This window comes from Neovison vison, chromosome 13, assembly GCF_020171115.1.
Source record: "Neovison vison isolate M4711 chromosome 13, ASM_NN_V1, whole genome shotgun sequence".
NCBI lineage: Eukaryota > Metazoa > Chordata > Mammalia > Carnivora > Mustelidae > Neogale > Neogale vison.
This window is the reverse complement of record NC_058103.1, coordinates 132,233,975-132,252,177: the sequence shown is the minus strand read 5'-3', so window position 1 is coordinate 132,252,177 and position 18,203 is coordinate 132,233,975. Positions and strand designations below refer to the sequence as shown.

The 18,203-nt window shown below is 48.7% G+C and overlaps 1 protein-coding gene across 3 annotated transcripts in view; it reads right to left on the bottom strand.

Annotated features, from left to right (window-relative positions):
* The window catches only part of APBA2 (amyloid beta precursor protein binding family A member 2), a 197,344-nt gene that overhangs the window by 61,126 nt on the left and 118,015 nt on the right, over window positions 1–18,203 (bottom strand). For all 3 annotated transcript variants that reach the window (XM_044231804.1, XM_044231806.1, XM_044231805.1), the window contains one exon: window positions 8,477–9,482. In XM_044231804.1, coding sequence (XP_044087739.1) covers window positions 8,477–9,442 — 966 coding nt within the window. In that variant the 5' untranslated portion in view covers window positions 9,443–9,482. The remainder of the gene's footprint in view (window positions 1–8,476; window positions 9,483–18,203) is intronic.

Here is an 18,203-nt window from a genome sequence, read left to right as displayed (position 1 = left end):
TGTCACCATCATCATCCCACGTCCTGCCCCCCGCCCTGGCTCTCTTCCAGGGCTCTCAGCCCCCATCACAAACCCAGCCCCCAGGCCCCTCCACATTCAGCCTCTCTTGGTTGGCTCACTTTCCAAGCCCCCCTCCAAGCCCTGCAAAGACCCAGAGACTCTCGGCTCATCACCCCTGCTGCAGCCAGTCCCTCCCCAGAGCACCCAGCCCCACCGTGACTAGGAGGTTTCTGTGTGTCTATCTCCCTCTAGAATGAGGTTTGCAGTGAGGGCTTACGTCATTTTAAATCTTTGCACCCCCACTGCCTGGCACGTTGTAGGTGCCAAGACGCATGGGCTGTTGGGGAAGGAAGGCAGGTGCCAGCAGCCCAGGGAATCCGATCGGCCTGGCTAGGGACAGTCAGCTTCGAAGGAGAGTGGGAGTTATGTGCAGAAACTCCAGATTGAGGAGAAGGCCATTTGGGATTAGTGAGAGACCGGTGGCCCAGAGCCCAGCTCATCTGCCCAGAAAGTGGAGTTCTCAATTTCCTATTAGGAACGCAGTGTGGGAAACCAGAGCAGCCCTTGGAGATGTGTCAGTGTCACCTCGTTCCCCCAAAATCAGACTGCAGAGCAGAAAGGGACTGAGAATGTCCCCAAGAAGGCACGTGAGAGCTGTCTCCCCTGGGTGGCCCTGCAGGGGGAGAGGGTCCACCCGAGGAAGGCCTGCAGAGGGGAGAGCCCGCAGACACCTTGGAGCGGCCCCTCCTTCACTGGGCACCTCTAGCCTTTCAGCTCTCGGGCCACACACACACACCCGCCCTGCCTCCAGTGTGTCTGGCTTCAGCCCTCCCCTGACGGCCTTCCAGAAGTCAGTGATGCCAACCTGTTCGGGGGTGTCCCCAGCCCTGCACAGCTTGGCCCTGCACCCAAACTGTTTGCAGAGCCTCCCCCAGCGGGCTCCCCCACATCCTGAAAAAGGCTCGCCAGACTTGAAATCATCACCGTCACCATTGGGGCAAGCGTTCCATGCACCTGACATCCACTGCAGACTCTGATCCACACCAACGCTGCTCCCCGAAGCCCCAGGGGATAGGCAGTGGTTAGTGCATATCACGTGTCCAGCATGTTCCAGAACTGGGAGCTGGGGCAGCAGGATGGGCTCCAGGCTTCCTAGCTCTCCTAACCACTGCACCTTACTCTCTCTTCAAGGCCTAGAGGTGGGGACATTTCTGTCTGGATTATCGTTAGTGGAAGGACTCTACATGATTTTCTTAGACAACAAAACAGTGTTTTAGAGACCCTGGCTTTAACTAGATTTTAAAAGCGCTGAAGCAATCCCAGGATCCTGGTGAATAAGCTGGTCCGTGACAACAATGGCCACCAGCAGTCATGTGTCTTCAAGAGGCTTCACAGAAGTCAAATAAGGCCTTTGTGCTGACTCAACAAACAGCCCCAGAGAGATCAAGTTTGGGAGCCTGAACAGATCGAGTGAGGGGCTGAGAACACCAAGGCTGGAACACCCTGGATTTTGTCTCTCAGGGTGGCTCTAGAAATCCGTCACGGCAGATGCTATGGGGACCCATCAAGGCACTGGAGCACAGGAGGCTGGAGAGGGGCACGGGAGCCCCTGGGAACTCTCCCATGCCACCTCCCCATGTGCACAAGAAAGGCAGGACCCGATGTCACGGTGGACGGGGAGGGGGGCTGCCGGCAGAATCGGGGGCAGGGCTGTGGGAAGACAGAGCCTACCTACACTCCATAGAAGCTCAGCAGGTGGGTGAGGACCTGCCCCTGACCAGGCTGTGCCCTCAGCTCCTGTCCTCAGGCTTTCTCCAGCTCTGTCCTAGCTTGGGACAGATTGGGACAGAATGTACCTGCTTGCACCCCAGGCACAGTGCAAGCAGCAGATCCCTTCACGCACCTGCTACCCTGTGGCATGCCAACAGAGGTTACCCAGGAGATAGCGACCTCGGGGTATTCCTCTCAGCCCCTCAGGGTGTGGTTCCCTTTCGTATAAAGCAGGTGCCCAGACTTAACTTCCTATGCCGCTGAACAGGACACACATGAGAGACACTGGCCCCAAGGGAGCGCTCACAGAGCCACTGCCCACCCCACGCCCAGGCAGGCCGAGGTCACTCACGCACCGAGCGTCTTCCCTCCGGATGTGATGCCAGCATTCCTATCACAATCTCGAAAGGTCCTCCACAAGGCAAGCCTCCACTGATTGCCAAATCACAGCAAAGCCTTCTCCACAAGGAGCAATGACAAACACTTGTACATCTGATGTGGTCTCAGGGCTCGGTACGTCACCTCAACTTAACTGCTATATTAAGTTGGCTATGATGCGTTGATCTTCCTTCTTTTTCTATTGTCAGAGGGCTCATATAGAAAGCACTGGCTGGAATGATGATAAACAAAAATCTCAGAAAACCCCCAATAATCGCAACAGGAGTAGGCTGTGCCGTCCAGCGTGCAGAGTTGTTCTGGGCACAGTGGCCACAGAAATCAAACACCTTGAACTAGATGTCCTGACAGGCGCCCAGCCCATGGAGGACATGAACAGGACCAGGAATGCCTGCAGCTCCAGAAACCTCCAGAGCCCAAAGAAGACATTTCTGAGAGGGGACCCTTGGGCACAGAGCAGGTATTTTCAGAGTACCTCTTCTCGAGTTAGATGTCTCAAGGTAACACAGGAAAAAGATGGGGATCCCAAAAGAATCGGTCCAAATCAAACCTCGTCCTTGTCAAACCCAGATGCACAGTGCATCACCCAGAGACTACAAGAACCCGCCATCCCAGGCCACCCTGCAAATCTGCGGAACTCTCTCGGCTGCTAAGCAAACATGTCTTACAGGAGCCTGGAGGAGCAGCTCCTGGAGCTGTCCCGATGACACACCAAGTCCCCAAAGCCCACCCCTGAGCTGTGGGACCAGGGTCCCACGGAGGTCCTCCCTCGGCTCACAGTAGAGGTGGGGTGCAGGAATGGAAACTCAATCTAGATATTCGATATGAACTAGGCTGGATGAAACTCACATATTCTTCATGGCCATATGTAAAAATTAAAATACTTTGTATCAACAAATCTCAATAAAATTAAGGAAAGTGACTCATAGACCATCTCTACTTGATGACTTTGATCCACGGCCTGAGACCTCACGAAGCCAGACGTGGAGACAATTTTATGGCCTGAAAGTCTTGTTGGACGCTGGTCACCACATGGGTGTCAGGACATAGGCGTCAAGGCCTTGTGGTTACCAAGTCAGTAAGGACAGACTAGTAGGGGTAACCGCTCTCTGGGAGGAAGATCGCCCGATTCATTCACTAGTGGGCAGACTCAAACACTCCCTGCCCCTGAAGTCAGCATCACCTCTTCTAGAAGCCCTTCAAGGACTGCAGGGGGCGATGGTGAGAAGCATGAATTTCAGTGCAACACAGACTATTTACCCCTTGAGCTGTGTGACCACAGGTGTGGTGCTGAGCCCATGAAAGTCTCAACGGCCTCATCTGTGAAATGGGAATAACGCTCGTCTCTACCTCTCCTGAATGTTCCAGCACTCACTGAGATCGTCCACACGAAGTCCGGAGCCCCGTGCTGGCCCTGACCACCGACACCGGCATCACCTCCACCAGCACCCACGGACTTCCACAAACGGTAGGACAAGAAACATGAACTCCTCAGAAGCCCAGGGCCCCAAGGGTGACAAAGGCAACACCTTTCCCATCCTCAGCATTTTGGGTGGATGTTGAGTCATCCTGGGATACAGACAAGAAGGGAGAGACCTCGGGAAATCATGTGATTAGGCTCTCCGTCCCCGAAGATGAGCAACTTGGCCTGTGTTTTCCTGATCGGCCCTGCATGGAGGGTAAAGGGCCTGATGATCCAGATTTGGGGGGCAACACTAGCCAACGGGGGCTGGAGGTGTCTTGGTCATAGTGAGTCTGGGACTTCGCCCCACGGCACACGTACAACGAAAGAGACGGGATACCTTTGCAGTAAAGTTCTCAACCTCATTGGCCAATCAGATGCAGTTCGGTTCTCTTTATTTGTGTGAGTTCTTGTCTGTAAGCCCGCTGTGATCTCCGTGTGTGTGGGTACCAACCCAGCTCCGAGGAGAAATGCAAGATAAGGTTCCTGCAAAGCCTCTGGTCGTCATTTTTGTTGGCCCATCCATGCAACAAAAGGCCGATCCACCTGTTTTATGTGTTTTCCTACTTAGACACTTTTTTTTTAACGTGCATTCCTCACAAGTAATTATATCCAGTATTTCTTTCTAATAAAACCGGTTGCAAAGAGTCTCACACTTGCCTGACCTCGGAAAATAAGACCATACATTTCTCGGGCTCTTGGCCTCATCACAGTGCCTTCCTGTGCTCTTTTTATAGCGGGTCATCTCGTGAACCCCCAACGTTAGCCACTTCTCCGATGTTTCTCCACACGCTCTCCATATTACTTTAGCACTTCCCGGAGCAACCTTGTGTACGGATCGACGAATTTCCTCTCCCTCTCTCTGGCTGCACCATATTGTTGACTCATGGCCAACAGCTCTGCAACTCACACCTCCATGAATTATTGAACACAGCGTATTTTCTCCATAAGGCACATCACAGCCTTCTCGTGCCCAGAAGCACCAGACAGCACGCCAGCACTGCACGTGGAGGTCATTGCGTCATCCCACAGAGAGCACAAAAATGCAAAAAAAAAAAAAAAAACAAAAAAAAGAACAAAAAAAACCCTGGCACTACAAGGATCGCGGATAGGACACCTACTTGCAGTGTGAGAGCTGAGACAAGAAGGCAAAGGGTCTCCTTGTTCACACGCAGCTGGGGTCGTGCACGCTGAGGGCCTCGCACGTCTCTGCCTCTCTGCGCATGCCCACAAATGCTCACAAAGGTGCGACGAGAACTGATTTGAAGCTCACACAAGTAAAGGTTAGCGAGGAGGCCAGGTCACGGGTAATGGAATCCACGAATAACAAGGATCTGCCTGGCTTTGTTTACAGAACACATCTAACAGGACGCTTTGGGAAATCCTGTCAGATAGTTCGCCTCTTTGATTTGAAAACATTCAGCGATAGAATTTGGCCCTGCCATGTGGCAAAATATATAATTTTTTTTTTTTTGCTTCTGTTCTCCAAATTTCCCTCAATAAACATGCACTGCTTTGAAATAGTTCTTTCTTCCGTAAAAACACTCACGCACAGACCCTTGTCCCCCACCATCCCATCCTGTCTTTCGGCAACTTGAGCCTATCTCATTTGGGTTCTCTCATAATAGTGCCCCCTCCCCACCCAGTATAGACGTTCTGGTTTGCAGGCGGACCTCTCCCCTGCGTGATGCAGGGGAGAGGTCCGCCTGCAAACCAGAACCTTTACAAAAGGAAACATGCTGGGCCCCTGGGTGGCTCAGTGGGTTAAGCCTCTGCCTTCGGCTCAGGTCGTGATCTCAGAGTCCTAGGATCGAGCCCTGCATCGGGCTCTCTGCTTGGTGGGGGCCTGCTTCTTCCTCTCTCTCTGCCTGCCTCTCTGCCTACTTGTGATCTCTCTCTCTCTGTTAGATAACTAACTAACTAAATAAATAAATAAATAAAGGAAACATACTGAAGGAAATATCTGTAGCAGTAAGTAACATCTAGGGGCATCTGGGTGGCTCAGTGGGTTAAGCCTCTGCCTTCAGCTCAGGTCATGATCTCAGGGTCCTGGGATCAAGCCCTGCATCAGGCTCTCCGCTCAGTAGGGAGTCTGCTCCTCACCCTTCTCTCTCTGCCTGCCTCTCTGCCTACTTGTGATCTCTCTCTCTCTCAATCTGTCAAATAAATAAATAAATAATCTTTAAAAAAAAATAAGTAACATCTAGAGCATACAAAGTACTCCTGGGAAATAGAAAATCATCCAGACCTCCCAAAAATAAAGGGCATACATCAAACATTCATAGAAAAGGGGAAATAAGGAGGCAAGACAAATATGGGGAGATGGTCAACGTTCATGTCCACTCCAGGAATTTATCTCCACATAATAAACCAGCAGGAAAACTTGGAAGGAGATGTCCCCGGAGGTCTGATGCATAGAAGACAAAGCCATGTGCAACCTGCAGGGTCAGGAGCAGGGTCTGTGCAGACGAATGAATGAGATGGCACATGGCCTGAATGGGACATGCAAAGGTCAGTAAAAATGATGATGAAAATTACATGGTAACACGGAAAAATACTTGCAAGGTGTCAGGTTCTAAGAGGAGGGGGGCAAAAGCATGTCTGGACTACAGTGATAGCCATGTATGCTATTCATAGTCAGTGCTGGAGTCTGAAGGCGAACACAGGGAAACAGAAAGAGCTCATCTGGGAGGGCGGTGGGAGCCATGGTAGGAACTTTCTCCATATTCCCATTTCTAATTCCACTGTGGCATTGTCCATGCAAGGATGAAATAAAATGCTACACAATATTCTTCAGAGGGGCCACGACATAACTTTTCCAGCTTTAAAAGAAATGTCAAAGGGAAGAGAGCCACTCTGCTGTACAGTTTCCCCCCAGTGGAAGCCTCCTGCAGTAGACTGCTGGCGCATAGACTGAGCTTCTGGAAGGAGGCTCTAGGTAGCCAGTACTAGCCTTTCTCCTTTAGCTTTTTGGTTTTATTTACCATAGCCTTAACCTAGGCTATGCCACATTAACAGCAGATGGCCCAAGGAAAGGCCAGCATGGAACTCATGCACTCTGGAAGCCCATTTGAGGCCCCTCTTGGGTTGGCTCCGACCGCACAGCCTGGCTGTCCCCAGTGGGGGCGGTGGGGTAAGGATGCGGGGAGTCAGGAATTCCAGGATGAAGGTAGGCTGAGATCTGAAGCAAGGAGTCCCCATGTTTCCCACTGTACCTCCTGCTTCACACAATCTTGCTTTCAAGATGATCCTATCACAGTGGCTTTTTGGGTCAAATTTCAAAAGGTTCCTCATCTGGAAAAGGGGTCACTTGGGTCTATGAGATGTCGAGACCCAGGTCACGTGATGTTCGCTCAGCTGTGGCAGAGCCCTCCAAAGGAGTCCTCGGACCCCATGTTCATCCAGGACCCTTGTCAGTCCTAAGCTGGGAATCACCAGGCAGTCTTTCTCTTTGAGGGAAGTCATTTACCAATGCATAAGTAAATAAAAAAAAGCTATGCAATAATTAACCCATCTAAATGAGCTTTTCCTGTATCTTGAATAAGAGCATTTGCTTTGAGGAGACACTCTATCTAAGGAGAGAAGTTACCTACTCCTCCCCTGAGTGCCCCCCACTTCATGCTCTAAAGATTATGTTCTCTTGACAAGAACTTTGTCAGGGAAATTGTCACAACAAAGCATAGTATGTCACCCACCCCGGGCAGCCCCCCCCGTGAGTTCCCTGCGGAGTCATAGCTGTTGTTGGGCCATGAGTCCAACTCGGCCAAAGTGATGAAGATGGCCAGCAACACTTTGGCCCAAAGCCCAGACCTCTGCCCCCCCTGAGCTACCCACCCTTGGGGGAAGCTCCCCAAATCCACTGGTGCAACAGCAGTTTCTCTACAACCCAACGCCCCCCGTGTAGGCACAGTTGCCCTGAGTTCCAGAAACACCTTCAGTGAAGTCAACCTACATTTAATAATCTCTAAAAAGAACAAAAGGCATCAATAAGCCAGTGCCAGAAATCTAGAAGCAAATGAATCTGACTCATGTCCCAAAGACATGTTCTCAGCATATGTATGTGTTTTTTAAACTCATGGACTCCTCTGGGGAAAAAAAAATAATAATTAAGGCTTTAAAAATATAAAAGTGTTTCACTCTCATTTGTCCACAGAATTGGCCAACAAGAAGTTCCTTTACACAAGTGCAATCATCCCATCTTCTTTATATGTTCACGGAGGGTTTTTTTTTGAAAAGCAGCTTTTCAAAGGCAGCTATTAGAAGACACGCTTACTTTGATATCATTAAAAGGAATACAGTCATGCTTAAATCCACTGGCCACATCAGCAGCCTGTCTTCTCCGCCCCTTAGTCAAACTTTCACATAATTATTTTCAAAATGGTTATTTACAGTTAACAGCCCACAAGGCCAAGCCCCTGAGCTTTTGGAAGAATGTCACCAGGATACAGTGGCCCCTGTGACATGTGCTCAGGTCACTGTCCCTTGTCACTGGCTGCAGGACCCTGCACGAGCCAGCAGGCTCACCTCCTTGCCAACGTCCTGTCGGCCTGAAGAAACCAGCTGGTGGGGGATGGTAGTGACATGGACCACCCCCAACCCTGAGCAGACCCAGGGCACGGGGGCTAGAGACCCTAGCAGGAGGCCTACTAGCCACCTAGTGGGAGGGGGCATCTAGGGGATGGTACCAGAACATCCACACACCTGCTACGTAATGGAACAGATGAAGAATTAAATGCATATTTGAACTATGGGCTTCGGTGATCACATGGGCGACAGGAAAGCATCCTTTACTCTCTAGGCCCCTCTGCCCACCCCCACTCCCGTCCCTGGGGATAACCAGCATCCTACCTGCTCTTGGGGCCACTTCGGCCTCTCCTCTGGAGTCCTGGACTTGGTCTTGAAGCCTCTCTGGGGGTCTCCGGAGTGCTTGGCCTCCGGAGGGAGATTCAGTGTCTTGGGCCTTCCCTCGTGTCTGCTAGGGCCGTGGCTGGCCTCGCTGGGCGGACTAGCCTCTGTGGAGTCCCCGGGCCCCGGCTCAGGCCCCCGCACCAGTGCGTGCTCAGGGCTGGCCTCCCCGGCACTGGTGATGCTGGTCATGCTCAGGCTCATCTTGATCTCAGCCACGATCTGGTCGATGTCCTCCTCCTGGTCCTCCAGGTCCCCATCCCCACGCCTCGGGCGATAAGGAGAGGCGCTGCCCGCATTCCCGTTGGCCTCTGTGGGGTAGTAGTCCTCATAGCCCTCTTCACTGGGGCAGTAGTGGACACCTTCTTCCTGGTCCTGGACCTCCAGGACAGAGGCCTCGTCCTCCGGGATGGGGAGGTGGCTGTCCCGGTAGTCTGGGCTGCCTTCGTCCCCGTGGCCGTGCGGGTGGGGGCCTGCCGAGTCTGTCCACTCCTCCACTGCCTCCTGGCACTCATCCGTCTCCAGGTGGCGTGTGCCGTGGGCCAGGTACCCCTCCCCGTTGCAGTCCATGCCCTCCAGGTAGCTGTCGTCCTCAGGGCAGTAGCGGATGTAGTAGGTGATGCCCTCCTCCTCCTCGGGGAGGCCCTCATCGTAATCCTCCTCCTCGGAGGTGTTGTTCACGTAGTCTGAGCTGGAGTCCCCATCGGGGCTGTGATCGTGGCACCCCTGGTCTGGGGGCGTGGGGCTCTCAGGCCGCAGGGTGGCCAGCTCCAGGCCCTTGGGCACGTACTCCTCCAGGGGCAGCTCTGTGTCCTCGCTCTCTGGCTCCTGGCCGTGGGGGATGGGACCCGGCCTCGCCCTGTGGTCCAGCATGCTGCTCGCCGTGCTCTGACGCTTCCGGTTGGCCATGGCGGACACTCACACAGCCATGGTCACCTGCAGGCAGCCACTGTGGGGAGGAATGTTGGAGAGGACAATGAGAACCCCGCCAAGCATGGCCACCCCAAGAATCGTGTCGGGCCATGGGCTGCCACCCACATGGGACCCATTGGAGTGTTTGGCCACCATGTTGTTTAATGGCAATGGTAAGACACATCTGTTCCGATAATGCAACATCCCCACCACAGCTGCGCATGCCCACGTCAAAGAGAAGAGAGGATGTGCAGGGCTGGAGGGAAAGGGGCAGAGGCGAGGCACCTGCCATTCACTGGGAAGACTGCCTCTCTCCCAGAATCTCACCAGCTCATTTAGGACTTCTTGAAAATGCTCACCCAGTTTAGGTCATTAGATCAAGTTATTTGTTCTCGAAAGAGAGAGAGAGAGGCAGAGAGAGAGAGAGAGAGAAGCTTGCATTCAGAAGACATAATGAGGTCTGGTAAGGAGGTACGCTAACTTCCAAGTCTATATCCTCAAGGCTTCCCAAAGGCCCACTCAAGTTCCCTCCCCTATCAGCTTGTCTTGCCCTCTCTTTCAGAAGCCTCTCTTTCCTCCTCCCTCTCAAACAGATTCCCTCAGTGACCACAGTTGCAAGGACCTGTCCAGGCCGAGCACCATACAGAGAAGCTGAACCTGAGCTCTAGCCTCATGAGCTCAGCAGGGTGAGGGCACAGGAGGGGAACACAAGGAGGAGGACAGTGCCTGTCTGGCCACGGAGAGAAGGGGAGCACCCAGGAAAGGGCAGAGAGTGTGGCTGCAGCTTGTAGAAGGTGGGTCGTGGTATCACAGGGCACCTCAAAGACCCTGTGCATCCAAACTGGGGAAGTCCTTACCCAACCACCCAGGACTCTGCATTTTTATCCCATAAACCATGCAGAGTGATCGGGCAAATTTCAGCAGGTGCGTGCACACAGGATTTCTCTTTTAGCCTCATCTGTCTGAACCCAGCATAGAAGAGACGCTGGAAGAAGAGAGGCAGTGAAAAGTCTATTCCTTGTCCATGCTCTAGGGCAAGTGAGGGACTGGCATCAGGCATCAAGGCATAGAGGATATTCAAGCAGTTGGTTAACATTTTGTTTCTCCAGCTGAGTGGTTACCCAGGTATTTGCTTTGTTCTTTTTTTTTTTTTTTAAGATTTTATTTATTTGAGAGAGAGACAGAGAGCATGAGAAAGGGGAGAGTCAGAGGGAGAAGAAGACTCCCCACTGAGCAGGGAGCCTGATGCGATCCCAAGACTCCAGGATCATGACCTGAGCCAAAGGCAGATGCTTAACCTACTAAGCCACCCAGGCTCCCCTGTTTGCTTTATTCTTCAAATTGTACTTTTACATTACATATGTCTTGTTTTTGTCTCCATCACATTTCATTTATTCTTTAAAAACTTATTCCTGTGCCCAGAGAGAAGAAATGAGAGCCTGTGCCTGTGAAGACGTTGACAAGGTTAGATTCCATGATATGTATATTTTATCACAATGAAAACTTGTTTTTAAAGAAATGAGGGCTGAAACTAAAGCAGCAGGAATGAAAGAGGTGACGGGGCTCAGGGAGTATTCAGGCAGCGGAAGCAGTGGGTTGTGGGCTCAGCAGGAGTAGAGAATGAGTGGAGGTCGGAGACACGGGCTGTCATGGCAGTTCTGACCCAGGCGCTACATTTTCTTTCTTTCACCGTATCTCCCCAGGAAAGTCCTAAACTAAAAACCCTTTGTGCTTTGTACTCCCCAGAACACCCACACAGCATTGGGCTTATAGTGGTATCCTAAACGCATTTTGCTGTGACATTGGGTCTACCGGATGGCCGGTCACAGCATTTTGCATATTCCCAAAAGAATGGAGGAGACAATTATTTCATCCATCCAGACACTCAAGAGTGTGTGCACCATGACTGGCTGAGCTACATGCTCCCAACATGTGAATCAGTCCAAGGAAGTTTCCTTTACAAGGGTCTCATGAACAGCTATGTCCTAATAAAATCATTAGATGCTGAGAGATGCACAGTATTTCCTCTCCAGAGCATTCCAAAGAAAAGCAAGATACCCCACACCAGTAATATTATCACTGAGATGGAACCCATAGAGGCTGAATGTCCTCACAGGTTACCCCGTCCCCAAACCCCAAAACTGATTCCAGAGATATATTCCCAGGTAGGGATGAAGGGGTACAGTGGTCACTGAAGCACAGATGCCCAGAGGGTGCATCGAAGGCTCTGACCTGCCTCACAGCCACTTACCATTTTACAACAGATCTCTTACTTTTTACAGAGGATAGCTAATGCCCGGGACACTGACTGACAGAACCAGGCAGTCACCTTCTTGTGGAAACATTCTCTAGTAATGACATTCCCCCAAATGGTCCCAAAGCATGCATCGAATGCAGCAGCAGAGAGACAGCCAGACTCCCATACTTCAAGAGTCAGGATGGTCGAAGGCAAATGGGCCTGGCAGTTAGTTGCACCTCAACACTCGGCTCCTATTCCTTGGGAGTGACACTATCCCTACGTCGTCTCTGTTCCTCTTCAGGCCATGCACACTGCACATTTCTATACCCTTGTCAAAGAACAAATTCAGGTACACAGGACCTCTTGACTTCAAATTCCAGCTTAAATTCAAATTCTGTCATTTGGGGGAAAAAAATTACATGCATACCTAGATACACATACACCCATACCTACACATCATGCCCTCCAGACCAATCTAAGACTCAAGGACCAAAGTGCATATATGACAGTCACATGGAATAGTCCCTGGTCCTATAAACAAGTCACACAAAGCAATCTATAAAGTAAGGCTATCCCAGCCCAAATCTCTGCAGAATAGGGGGGAAACTTTGGCCTGATGATTCTTAAGTTCATTTGGAAGAATCCACACGTGAAAATAGCTGAGAAATATCTAAAAATGAGAGTCATGAAGGAGAGCTTGCCTCATCAAGTATATAAATAGACTCTGAAGTCATGGTAATTAAAATGGCATGGTATTGTTGCCAGACAGAGAGCAGTGGTACAAACCAGAGAAGCCCAGAAACAGATCTGTGTTTACATAGTTTTATCCATAAAATGTAGTTCGCCTGGGACTGAGGAGTTTCTGAAGACACAGAACTTTCAGTGCTAAAGCCAGAATGGGTGGTCACCCTAAGGCAGGTGGAAAAAATTCTAATTCACTGACAGGTATGGGGATCCTTGGCTGACCTAGTGGTTCTAAAACTTTGCTGCACGCTGGGATCACCTGGTGGTATGGGTCTTTACAAGTGCTGATGCCTGGCATTCCAAGTTCACTGGCATGAGGTATGAACAGGCCTCAAGACTTTGAATGTGTCTGTTCACGTCTTCTTCCCATTTTTTGACATACAAATGGCCAACAAACACATGAAAAAATGTTCATCATCAGGGAGATTCAAATCAAAACCACATTGAGATACCACCTTACACCACTTAGAATGGCCAAAATTAACAAGACAGGAAACAACATGTGTTGGTGAGGATATGGAGAAAGGGGAACCCTCTTACACTGTTGGTGGGAATGCAAGTTGGTGCGGCCACTTTGGAGAACAGTGTGGAGATTCCTCAAGAAATTAAAAATAGAACTTCCCTATGACCCTGCAATTGCACTACTGGGTATTTACCCCAAAGATACAGATGTCGTGAAAAGAAGGTCCATCTGTATCCCAATGTTTATAGCAGCAATGGCCACAATTGCCAGACTGTGGAAAGAGCCAAGATGCCCTTCAAATGATGAATGGATAAAGAAGATATGGTCGGTATATACAATGGAATATTACTCAGCCATCAGAAAGGATGAATACATGTATCAACATGGACGGCACAGGAGAAAATTATGCTGAGTGACATAAGTCAAGCAGAGAGAGTCAATTATCATATGGTTTCACTTACTTGTGCAGCATGAGGAATAACATGGAGGACATTAGCAGAAGGAAAGGAAAAGTGAATGGGGGTAAATCGGAGGGGGAAATGAAGCATGAGAGATTGTGGACTCTGAGAAACAAATGGGGTTTTGGGAGGGAGGAGGGTGGGGGATGGGCGAGACTGGTGGTGGGTATTATGGAGGGTACATATTGCATGGAGCACTAAGTGTGGTGCATAAACAATAAATCTTGGAACAATGAAAAAATAAAATAAATTAAAATTTTAAGAAAGATTTTTAATGTAGAGCAAAATCTGAAACCCACTGGGCTAACCACTGAGGAGAAAACAAAGTGGCTTCCTACCATATGGTATATACTTTCCAGATGGAGAAGATTTTTAAATGTAAAGAAACAAGGTTTCCAGAGGATGTGGCTAGATTTGCTTTCTTCAAGGGAAAATGGCCCCTCCCTTAGGAAATCTGGAACCCATGGTCCTGGGGATGGGGTGCAGCTCACAGACCCAGGGTGTGTCAGAGGAAGCACTTATGTTCCGTGGCTCTGGGAGGTGAGGACATTTTCCCTTGAAGCAGCACAGTCAGAGGAGGACAGCCCATTTCTGTCCATACTTTACAAATAGAGAAGCCCTAGGGGCCTGGGTGGCTCAGCTGGTTAAGCGTCTGCCTTCAGCTTGGGTCATGATCAGCCTGGGATCGAGCTCCGAGTCGGGCTCCCTGATGAGCAGGGAGTCTGCTTCTGCCTCTCCCTCTGCCTGCTGCTCCCTCTGCTTGGGTTCTCTCTCTCTCTCTCTCTCTCTGGAAGATAAATACACAAAAAGCCTTTGGGAAAAAAAAAACAAAACACAGGAGCCTCCTTTCTCACATGTCAATGACAAGATCTAGATGGTCAAACCAACTGCTGCCGACTCACCAGAAAAATCATTCTCCCCCCAAACCTTCTAGCCCCGTACAATGAGAAGTTTTTCTTTTCACTCAAGAAATAGCTCCTCATTTATTCAAGTATTAAATGTCTCTCAGCATTACAGGATACTTCATAGAGAGTTTATTCTTAGAAAAATTATATATATATATATATATATAATTTATATATAATTATATATATATATATAATTTTGTGGCTGTGTGTCTCCCATTACATGTTTACCTGGCTATTGCTGGCACATAAGAAAAAAAAATCCATACAAGCTTGTAAAAGTCCATTTTTAAATTCTAATAATTTTGAGCTGGTAAATGTTGTTCTTCTCATTTCCAGCATTTGATCACCTTGTCTGACTGCACTGCCCTGGGCTTCTACTACACAGTTAAGTGATGAAAGTGACATCCTTGACTTATTCCTAATGGCAACAAAACAGTCTTTACTTCTTAGCAGGTTTGGTCCAGGGTGAAGCATGACTGGCACTCACCTCAGTCACAAAATTTAAAAGGGCACCAACAAACTCAGAAATCAAGGCAGGGAATTATTTTTTAAGAAAGAGATGGGAGGGGGCGCCTGGGTGGCTCAGTGGGTTAAAGCCTCTGCCTTCAGCTCAGGTCATGGTCCCCGGGTTCTGGGATCGAGCCTCACATCAGGCTCCCTGCTCAGCAGGGAGCCTGCTTCCTCCTCTCAATCTCTCTCTCTCTCTGCCTGCCTCTCTGACTACTTGTAATCTGTCTGTAAAACAAATAAATAAAATTAAAAAAAAAAAAAGAAGAAGAAGGAGATGGGAGGAGGGGCAGAGGAAGAGGGAGGCTCTTAAGCAGGCTCTATGCCCAGCATGGAGCCCAACGTGGGGCTTGATCTCACCACCCTGAGATCATGAACTGAGCCAAAATTGAGTCAGATGCTTAACTGACTGAGCCACCCTGGTACCCCAAACAGTGAATATTTAAATGCAACACTTTAAAAAATAAAAATCAATGCAAGAATAGATGGTAAACAAAATACTGAAGCTTTAAGTAAAGACAAGATCAGTATTATTGATTTTTCTTTTGTCTCAGGTTCCCATAGGGCTCTGGCTGGACATTGTGAATGATCCTATTTTTTAAAAACGTTTTCACCATTAAATACAATGCTAGTTGTTGGCTTGTCTAGAGTTTGATAGTGTGGACCTTCTGATTTGGTTCTCTTCTCCATGGATATAGATGGAAAGGGACCCACAGCAGAACCCTGGGCGGCAGGGAGCCGTGTCTTTAAAGGTTTGCAGAATTACATTTAACCTATAGGGGCACTCTGGATATAAGAGAAAGAGCCCTTCTATTACAGATGAAGACAGAAGGTCCTGTTTAAATTCAGACCTCCATTTACTGTCAGGCCTTGGGCAAGATATTTAACAGAGGGATGGCCTTCTGCCCTCGGTAAATTGGAAATGATAGCACCTGCCTTCAGGGCTTGACGTGGGTTAAATAGAGGAAAAACCCACGCAGACCTCAACTCTATAATTTTTTTTTTCTACCACGTACAGGGAGTCGAGAAAAATTTTAAATGAAATTCGAAGAGAGAGAATGCCAGACTAGGTGCGTGTCTTAGATGGGGATCTACGTTCCCTTCGATGGGAACTCTGCCAACACAGGTAGACAGTGCTGGGGCCCTAATTGTGCATCTCTGCAATGGGATAGGGGTACATCCAGGTGGGAATGCAGGGCAGGCACAGGTCTTGGGGAAGGCTAAGAATTGCTCCCTCAGTAGGAGAAGAATAAAAGAAACAAGATGGGATTGGGAGAGAGACAAACCATAAGTGACTCTTAATCTCACAAAACAAACTGAGGGTTTCTGGGGAGAGGGGGTTGGGAGAAGGGGGGTGGGGTTATGGACATTGGGGAGGGTATGTGCTGTGGTGAGTGCTGTGAAGTGTGTAAACCTGGCAATTCACAGACCTGTACCCCTGGGGATAAAAATATATTATATGTTTATAAAAAATTTAAAAAATTAAAAATTAAAAAAAATTAAAAGAATTGCTCCCCCAAAGCAGGGGTTCACTCACTTTGATGCATGCAAGGCCCACCCAGGAAGCATGCAGGTTCATGGGCCCAAGATTCTGAAGTGGTGGTGAGTCAAAAGCCAGGCCTAGAGCTGCAGGGGATTCTGATTTAAGAGGCTCTAGGACTGTACTTGAAACCCTGCCCTAAATAGATGCTCAGGGAGGTTCCAGGGGCTTTCCACTAACTACAGAATGGGTATGACCTCCTTGCCAAGAAACACAAGACCCTTCCCTAGATGCCCAGACCATCGTATTCCATACCTTCTCTCCCTATCCCTTTCAGAGATCTAGGTCCTCGGTCACCTATACTCCCAGCAGGACATAGGTGAGTGGCCTGGGCACACAAGGGCTATTCAGAGAACAGCAGACACTTCCCACTCAGTAAGTGTGGTGAGGTCAAAGGGTGGGGAGAAGGATAGGAGAGGCAAAAATATTGGTGGACCAACCCAAAACTGCTAGAACTCATACAGAAATTCAGTAAAGTGGCAGGACATAAAATCAATACAGAAAAATCAGTTGCATTCCTATACACCAACAACAAGACAGAAGAAAGAGAAATTAAGGAGTCAGTCCCATTTACAATTGTGCCCAAAGTCATAAGGTACCTAGGAATAAATCTAACCAAAGAGGCAAAGAATCTGTACTCAGAAAACTATAAAGTACTCATGAAAGAAATTGAGGAAGACACGAAGAAATGGGAAAATGTTTCATGCTCATGGATTGGAAGAATAAATATTGTGAAAATGGCTATGTTACCTAGAGCAAACTACACATTAAATGCAATCCTTATCAAAATACCACCAACTTTTTTCAAAAAAATGGAACAAATAATCCTAAAATTTATATGGAACCAGAAAAGACCCCAAATAGCCAGAGGAATGTTGAAGAAGAAAACCAAAAGTGGGTGGCATCACAATTCCAGACTTCAAGCTCTATTACAAAGCTTGTACACAGTATGGTACTGGCACAAAAACAGACACATAGACCAATGGAACAAAATAGAGAGCCCAGAAATGGACCTTCAACTCTATGGCCAACTAATCTTCGACAAAGCAGGAAAGAATGTCCAATGGAAAAAAGACGGTCTCTTCAACAAATGGTGCTGGGAAAATTGGACAGTCACATGCAGAAAAATGACACTGCACCATTTCCTTACACCACACACAAAAATAGACTCAAAATGGATGAAAGACCTCAATGTGAGACAGGAATCCATCAAAATTCTTGAGGAGAACACAGGCAGCAACCTCTCTGACCTTAGCCACAGCAACTTCTTCCTAGGAACATCGCCCAAAGCTGGAAAACAAGGCAAAAATGAACTACTGGGACTTCATCAAGATCAAGAGCTTTTGCACAGCGGGTGCCTGGGTGGCTCAGTGGGTTAAGCCGCTGCCTTCAGCTCAGGTCATGATCTCGGGGTCCTGGAATCGAGTCCCGCATCGGGCTGTCTGCCCAGCAGGGAGCCTGCTTCCCTCTATCTCCCTCTCTGCCTGCCTCTCTGTCTGCTTGTGATCTCTCTCTGTCAAATGGATAAATAAAATAAAAAAAAAAAAGCTTTTGCACAGCAAAGGAAGCAGTCAACAAAACCAAAAGACAACCGGCAGAATGGGAGAAGATATTTGCAAATGACATATCACATAAAGGGCTAGTATCCAAAATCTATAATCTTTGATAAAGAACTTATCAAACTCAACACCCAAAGAACAAATAATCCAATCAAGAAATGGGCAGAAGACATGAACAGACATTTCTGCCAAGAGAACATCCAAATGGCCAACAGACACATAAAAAAGTGCCCAGCAACACTTGGCATCAGGGAAATACAAATCAAAACCACCGTGAGATACCACCTCACACTGGTCAGAATGGCTAAAATTAAAAAGCCAGGAAATGACAAATGTTGGT